Source organism: Lampris incognitus, unplaced genomic scaffold (assembly GCF_029633865.1).
Source record: "Lampris incognitus isolate fLamInc1 unplaced genomic scaffold, fLamInc1.hap2 scaffold_75, whole genome shotgun sequence".
NCBI classification, from domain to species: Eukaryota; Metazoa; Chordata; class Actinopteri; order Lampriformes; family Lampridae; genus Lampris; species Lampris incognitus.
Window position 1 is genome coordinate 115,001 of NW_026611580.1, and position 8,244 is coordinate 123,244.

At 42.1% G+C, this 8,244-nt stretch overlaps 1 protein-coding gene across 1 annotated transcript in view; it reads right to left on the bottom strand.

The window, feature by feature from the left end:
• LOC130134047 (uncharacterized) overlaps positions 1–4,865 on the bottom strand; it is a 5,762-nt gene extending 897 nt beyond the window's left edge. The window contains exons 1-8 of the mRNA XM_056302148.1: positions 4,143–4,865; positions 3,002–3,202; positions 2,545–2,689; positions 1,885–2,186; positions 1,016–1,235; positions 578–906; positions 237–440; positions 1–138 (exon numbers count right to left, since the gene is read on the bottom strand). The exon at positions 1–138 is cut by the window's left edge and continues 164 nt beyond it. Coding sequence (XP_056158123.1) covers positions 1–138; positions 237–440; positions 578–906; positions 1,016–1,235; positions 1,885–2,186; positions 2,545–2,689; positions 3,002–3,202; positions 4,143–4,219 — 1,616 coding nt within the window. The 5' untranslated portion in view covers positions 4,220–4,865. The remainder of the gene's footprint in view (positions 139–236; positions 441–577; positions 907–1,015; positions 1,236–1,884; positions 2,187–2,544; positions 2,690–3,001; positions 3,203–4,142) is intronic.
• Positions 4,866–8,244: the final 3,379 nt, after the last annotated feature.

Consider the following 8,244-nt stretch of genomic DNA (forward strand, 5'->3'; position numbering starts at 1 on the left):
TCAAACAGAATCTGGTCTGTCATCTTTTTATTTGCCGATGGTTTGAGTGTCGCTGTTGAGCCACTGCTGTCTTCACTCTGTTCCTCAGAGGGTGAGGGTACCTCGCTGGACGTGGAGGGTCTGTCAGAAGGTCTTTCACTGAAAAAAAGAGAATATTACATCAATTTTCAATACGGATATGCAGACAGGGTCCATTGTCTAAGAAACATGTTGTCATTCAATGCTGATGTGCTTACCTTGATCCAAGACGCTTGATGAGTTCTGTGGCCTTGATCAAATCAGATATCTGTTTCATCTGATAATGACCCTCTGCAGTTGCCACAGTATGACTCAGGTAGTTGCTGAAGAGTTTTTTGTCCCCTGCTTCAAAACACTCAGAGACTGTTGCTGTCTCGAAGACTTTCCGAACCTCATCGCTGTTCACATCTGGGAGTTTGTATCTAATAATGACAAGAAAAAAGGAACAATGTTATGATCATTTTATAAACATTAAGGGAGGAAAAGGCTCACCTCAGAAATGTTTTTAAAAAACCAAGTCTGTTTGGATCTAGCTTTTAATAGTTAACACAGGACTTACTTGGTATGCAGCCGACTGAGATGCAGGGAGGGATTCTTGATTCGCGAGCCAGCCAGATTCAGGAAGAACGGTTCCTCAGCATTTTCGACCACTTTCTCACCATCAGTTGCCCTCTGTTCCATCTTTCGCCGTTTAGGTGCCTTCTGGCCATCTCCTCTGCAACCTTGCTTCATGTGTTCTCTGACACACTCGTAGTAGGCTTCAAACCAGGCTTCTTGCTCTTGATCCAAGACAAAGGCTGCTGGCTGTTGGGCTGCCGTCTTGTGCTTCTTGACGAGAACCACGGTACCACCGGAGCCTTTCTTAACCCGCTTATGCCATTCGCCGACCTGTGGATGGATCCAGGAGAGATTGCATTAGTTGTGTCTGAAAATATAGTTTATTTTACAATATTACATTTCTTGTTTATTTTACATTAATAATCATTAATCATCTCACCGTCATTCCTGTAACCACCCCAGGCCTTTGCAGATGCTTCAGTATGATCAGGGCGATTAGGTACCTTTGCACAGTTGTGCATTCACTCTGCGAGAGATCGTCTGTATACCCTTTTGCAGCAATCACTTTCCCAACTGTCACGAGGAAGTCGGGTTTAGCGACCTCTAAGACACGCCAGCAGTCCTCCGGTGTTCTTAACCCATCACGTATATATCCGGACCTAACAAAAAACAAAACACAAAAGATATTATTGAAATTGTTTGCATACATACATTTTTTGTTCATTTTTGTTTTTAAAGGATATTTCCTGTATTTTACAACCTGGGCCCTGTGTTCTCATCTCCTGACATCTAAATAAATGGTGACCATTTTAATTTTTAAAATTGCTCCAGTCGGGAGTTATGGACCAGCCAATATTGCAAAGTTTTTTTCCACAAAAAGCTTGTTTCAATGCAATGTCAATGGGAACACTTTGAAATGTCAAAATATGAAGTCAGGTGCAGGGCTAAATGTTTTTTTTTCACATTTTAATGGGGTTAAAATGAGTGATGCAACACCGTCTGACTTTGTATTTTGAAATTTCAAAGTGTTCCCATTGACATTGCATTGAAATAAGCTTAGTTTGGGAAGAACGTCATTTTGGCTGGTCCATAACTCCCGACAGGAGCAATTTTAAAAACTTAAAATGTCACCACTCATTTAGATGTCAGGAGATGAGAACAGGGCCCAGGTTGTAAAGTACAGCAAATATCCTTTAAGCATATGTTATCTCACCTTATTGCAACCCGTTTACTACCAACACCTTTAGAGAAAAAAATGAAGAGGAAGATATTTATATGAAGATATAAGAATGAAGCTATTAATCTCACCTGATGGAAACCCTTTCAATGCCAATTCCTTTGGCGAATTCTTTCATTTTTTTCTGTAGAAACTCCACATACAGCTTAGCTTGTTGATGGAGTTCTGGGTCGGTTTTATAAAGATTTGTATTGACTGTGTGATAATCAATAAATCTTTTCATAGCCTTGACATAGTTATTTCTTGTTTGGTGTGTCTGTCCGGCTTCTTTTAGCAGGCGGAAATAGTTGTTCGTCTTCAGCCTATCTCGAACAAATTCCAACGATGGTTGGCTCGCATCAAAAAAGTAGAGCATCCTTGCCACGTTTTCAACCTGAAGATCAAAGAGGAACATTAACAGGATTAAAAGTGCTGTCAAACTAAAGGCCCACTCCAGCCTTGGTACAAGTTAATTTCAAATGAATTCTTACCCCAAAAGGATCTCTGTAACAACATGTACAGTATATACAGACCCATTCCACAACATTTAGAATATGGTTTAAAAGTTCATTTATTTCATTAATTAAACTCAGTTTTCAGTTTTTGTCTATATATGTCCAGTAGTCTTTCCATAACACTCTTTCCCAATATAACTTCTTTCAGTTGCATACAAATCAATGCTGTGTGTAAGTTGCTTGGTTTGTGAGCAGGCTGACGAAAAACTACTGGACGTTATGACATTATGACATTACCTCTTGTTTGCAGTTTTCAAAGGAGAGCTCAGTTTTCAGGTAGTCCATGAATTCTTTCAGCAAGGGATGGTCCAGATCATGCTTTTGGTACAACCCCATCTTTGCCATGTTAGCACGTGTTGGGTTTTTCCAGCCTGTCGCTTCTCTAAAAGACAGAAAAAAATCAACCAGTTAGAATCATTATCATTCCATCACTTATTCGACCTTAGATATACAAATAACCTTTGTAGTAAATATACAGATTTGTAGAATATGCAAGGAAAGAGAACAAGCGGCATGAATATACATTCAATGGGCAGATATATGCAAGGTATGGCAGCAATAGGTGTGTGTCTGTTTGTGTGTGGGGGGTGGGTGTGGGTAGGTGGGTGTCTCTGTGTGTGTGTGGGTGGGTGGGTGGGCTTGAGAGAGAGAGAGAGAGAGAGAGAGAGAGAGAGAGAGATGAATAGGTTCTTACTTTGGATTTGCTTTGGTGCTAGAGTCTGAACTCTGGTCTTGATCGCTTGTCTGATCACTGTCCGTTGTCTGATCACTGTCTGTCTGTTCTTGGCTGATCGCAGCATCCACCACGGTTTGGCTTGCACAAGGAAGTATAGGAGAATCCTCTTCTGGAATGTTCACAACATTCATTTGACGTTTCTGAAGCTCCTCGATAAGCCTGAAAAAATAAGTTACAGTTAGTATTAGGGCTGTAAAAGTTAATGCATTAACTCATGTGATTAATCTGATAAAATGAGTGCGTTAAAAAATAATTAGCTCGGATTAATCTGGTGAGCTAAATTGCTAAAAAACAGCCTGAAACAGGGACAACATGATCAGTTTCTTTAGGGTTTTTTGTTCACTGTTAAGACTGCCAATGTAATCATAACCCACAAAAGCAGCTATCATCGATTCTACATTACTGATGCATGGGTTCAAAAGTTTATGAAATTGTTGTGGGCTACCTGTAATGTATTAGTTACATTATTAGTTTTTTTCTGTAGCTTATAAGTTCGTTGAGTTCGTTATGAGTTGATATTCAACAAAATAACCTGTATAAATACCATACTGCTTGTTCAGGTCTGACCAATATTAATATTCATGTTCCTTTCTGTGGTGATATATGTTGGCCATGGCAAGTTGCATGTATAGTCAGTCGCACAGCACTGTTTGTTGAAGTACAGTGGTACTGGGTGTAGTTCCATCCATCCATCCATCCATCCATCCATTATCTGGACCGCTTATCCTGCTCTCAGGGTCATTGGGCAGTCATTGGGCAGCAGGCCACCACATGGGGCTGATATACACACAGACAGTCTGATGTATTACTAACTACATCACACTATATGGGAACACGTGTGCGGTCGTATTGATTGTGGAATCGGTAGAATAGCTGTCCAAGACAAGCATTACCACATCATCATCATCACATTTCAGTCCTGTTTCCTGTTAAATAGAAATGTGTCTGTGAACAGCGTATTATGGAGAGTGTCTCTAGTCGTGGTAAAGAGACTAGTTAGTATTATGTAATCTGACTGCATGGTCCAGATGTATAAGCTAATTATTCGTTGAGAAAAATCTGTGAAGTGTTGCTGTTTTGACAAATGCACTTTCCATACCTTCTGATGTTTACCCTCTGTGTCCATCTTCTGTCTTGTTGAGGTGGTGAGTGGTTGTTCATTGTCAGGTTTTGCATCAAGCTGCCCAGAGCTGCACGTCAAAATCAGTGTTCTGTCGGTCCGTGGTGGTGTAGCGGTCTAAGCATCGGCTTGGTGTCGATGCAGTTGCCCACTGGGGACTGGGGTTCGCGCCCCGGTCTCGTCAGATCCGACTATGGCCGGACTCGACGAAGCAGCGATCATTGGCAACGCTGTCTTCGGGAGGAGGGGGCGGAGTCGGCTTGTGTTCGTCACGTCAATGCGTCTCTGTGTGTGTCGGAAAAAACAGTGCTTCGGCCTGGAGTCGCCTTGTCACCAAAGTGGGGAGGCGCTCTCCTTCCAGACTGCCGGCCCTCGGACAGATGCAGTTGGCGAACGCATGCAGTACGAGGGTGGGTGTTTGAATTAAAATAGGGATCGATTGGCCACTAAATTGGGAGAAAAAAGGGAAAAATCAAAAATAAATTTATAAAAAAAAAAAATCAGTGTTCTGCAAGTGTTCAACACAAGCCAACTGGCAAGGATACTACTGCCAGAGATACCCCTCACAGAGTACTGCATGACAGCCCACTACCCCCTTTACAGCACCCAGAGCACCAAGCCTGTTTTGTCTGATATGCTGCCTCGGTACAGACACAGCCTGCGGGTCAGTAGGCCGACCTGAGTCCACGGAGGGGGCATCAGTTATTACTGATGTGAGCGGGTTATTTAGTGGCAATATTTTTAAAACTTAACTGTGGGGGCGTCTGGGTAGTGGGTCTGTTATGTTGCCTACCAACATGGGGCTTGCCAGTTCGAATCCTCGTTTTACCTCCGGCTTGGTCGAGTATCCCTACAGTCACAATTGCAGTGTCTGCGGGTGGGAAGCTGGGTGTGGGTATGTGTCCTGGTCGCTGCATTAGCGCCTGTTCAGGAGCACCTGTTCAGGGGGGAGGGGGAACTGGGGGGAATAGCATGATCCTCCCACGCGCTACGTCCCCCTGGGGAAACTCGTCACTGTCAGGTGAAAAGTGGCTGGCGACTCCACATGTATGGGAGGAGATATGTGGTAGTCTGCAGCCCTCCTCGGATTAGCAGAGGGGGTGGAGCAGCGACCAGGATGGCTTGGAAGAGTGGGGTAATTGGACGGGTACAATTGGGAAGAAAAGGGGGGGGGGGGACAGAAAAAGAAAAAACTTAACTGTCTTGCCTGTACTACATATTAAAATGGACTATAGAAAAACCATAGAAACTAGAAAGTGCTATAGTGTTTTCTCGATAATATGTGAACACTATAGCCATGTAGTACAGCATTTCTATAGTAATGTGTCCTAGGAACACTTTAGTAACACTTTCTACACTAAAACACACTATGGTATTTAGTATTTATATAGTAAGACAAGAATATTTTGATATTTGTTATTGTTTTATGATAAAGAGCTTATAAATGTACTTGATTTTAATTCTCGTAACGGTTATTTCAAGATATTGCTGCTAAAATTTTCTCGCCACACTGGCAGACAATATTAGTTTTCAAGGAAGTGTACTTGTTTCATGATTATAAGACGCGACATCAGGAATTTTCACTAAATGGGAAAGTAAATATCAAAACGAGAAACTTGACTTGAGATAAGAGTAGATGTCTTGAGACAAGTCATGAAACAAGTGCTACTAAGCCCTCCTGAACACCTGATGACTCAAACTTGTGTTTGAGTCTGCAGCTACTTTGCATGTTAGGCCACATGTACACTTTCTGTACAATGATCCTATGTGCTGGCTGTGTGCAGCGTCTAAGCCTGGACCTGATCCACCACTATGAGATGGTGGGTGAGGAGCTGCTGGACCTGGTTAAGGTCTGTGTGTGTCTGCAGCACCTGGAGGTCAGCGCCTTCCTGGACATCAGCACCTTGGAGAGGCTACTGCAGTACAGACTGGATACAAGGAGCAGCCTCAACCACATCAATGTGAGTCAAAAAGACAAATCCAATTAAATTCTCCAGAGTTTGCATATCTAGAAGACGCACAGAACTGTCTCTGAACTGTATTCAGTTGAATATAGGTCAAAAAGGATTTTGCAAATGATCACATTCTGTTTTATTCAAGTTTTACACAGCGTCCCAACTATTTCGGAAATGGGGTTGTAATTTATGGTCCTATTTACCTCACCGTTACACACAAACGTGCATCCATAGACACACACACAGGGGACGCACACACAAACACAAAAATACACACAAAGAAAAAGAAATGGATTGACTGACCTTTGTAATGGCTGTGTTGAATCGATGATACCCTTTAAGAGGTCGTACGCAAAGGTTCTGCCATCTTTAAGGAGGGAATGGGTATTTTTCTTCTCGTTGTCAACAGCTGTAGAAATCTCCTCTGCCGTCGCATTCTTCATACAAACACGCTTTAAATGTGTGATGAGGGTTGGCTGTGTTTTCTTACACACAGGACACAGGAGGTAGTGACGATTCTCATTGCTAATTGGAAAAAAAGAAAATTGATACCGGTTAAAATAGGTTTGAAGAGGGATTAAAAGATATTTCCTTTATTTTAAAACCTGGCTATAGGGATATCTATCATAAAACCTATTTAGATAATCAGATTTTATCACGGGTGGGCTGGCCCTTTAAAAACTGAAATTCCCCTTTGAAGTTTAAAGGATATTTCCTGTGTGAACCAGCCAAAATGACAAAAATCCTCCCACACTAAGCTTATTTCAATGCAATGTCAATGGGAAAATTTAAAAAAACCAAAATATGAAGTCAGGCTCAGGCCTTAATGTTATTTTCAATTTTCAATAAGGTTAAAATGAGTGAATTAACACTGTCTGACTTCGTATTTTGAAATACCAGGGGGAAAAGGAGGGAGGGAGGGGGAAGGATATGACTTACGTTTTAGAAGCCATCTTTTCCCATCAAACTGGTCGCATTGAAAAATGGCTCTTTTCAGCTTCTCATGTGCTCTGTGTCTCCTCTGGACGAAATCCTGGTAGTTCCTCTAGCCAAACTCCTCTTTCTCCTCTCCTAATGAAGACTGAATGTGGAAGGTGTGGTGAATTCAACTTTTACAGAGAGAAAAGCCCCACCCAACCCCTCAGAGGCTTCTGAGCTGATAGGTCAATTCATCCACTCCCTCAGCCATTCAAACTAGCCCAAAGGTCACCAAAGGTCAACAGGCCAATTCATGTTCTAATCTTTCCAAGTACACCTATTGTCTGTGGAAGACCCATTCATCGCTAATCCTTTGTAAGTACCTACCCCTCTCCCCCACCCTCCTAACACCTACAGGCTGGCTCTGTTCCTGTCTGTCTGCCTGCCTGCCTGCCCTGTGTCTGTGTGCTGTGTTTTCTTACACACAGGACACAGGAGGTGGTGACGATTCTCATTGCTAATTGGAAAAAAAGAAAATTGATACCGGTTAAAATAGGTTTGAAGAGGGATTAAAAGATATTTCCTTTATTTTAAAACCTGGCTATAGGGATATCTATCATAAAACCTATTTAGATAATCAGATTTTATCACGGGTGGGCTGGCCCTTTAAAAACTGAAATTCCCCTTTGAAGTTTAAAGGATATTTCCTGTGTGAACCAGCCAAAATGACAAAAATCCTCCCACACTAAGCTTATTTCAATGCAGTGTCAATGGGAAAATTTAAAAAAACCAAAATATGAAGTCAGGCTCAGGCCTTAATGTTATTTTCAATTTTCAATAAGGTTAAAATGAGTGAATTAACACTGTCTGACTTCGTATTTTGAAATACCAGGGGGAAAAGGAGGGAGGGAGGGGGAAGGATATGACTTACGTTTTAGAAGCCATCTTTTCCCATCAAACTGGTCGCATTGAAAAATGGCTCTTTTCAGCTTCTCATGTGCTCTGTGTCTCCTCTGGACGAAATCCTGGTAGTTCCTCTAGCCAAACTCCTCTCTCTCCTCTCCTAATGAAGACTGAATGTGGAAGGTGTGGTGAATTCAACTTTTACAGAGAGAAAAGCCCCACCCAACCCCTCAGAGGCTTCTGAGCTGATAGGTCAATTCATCCACTCCCTCAAGCCATTCAAACTAGCCCAAAGGTCACCAACG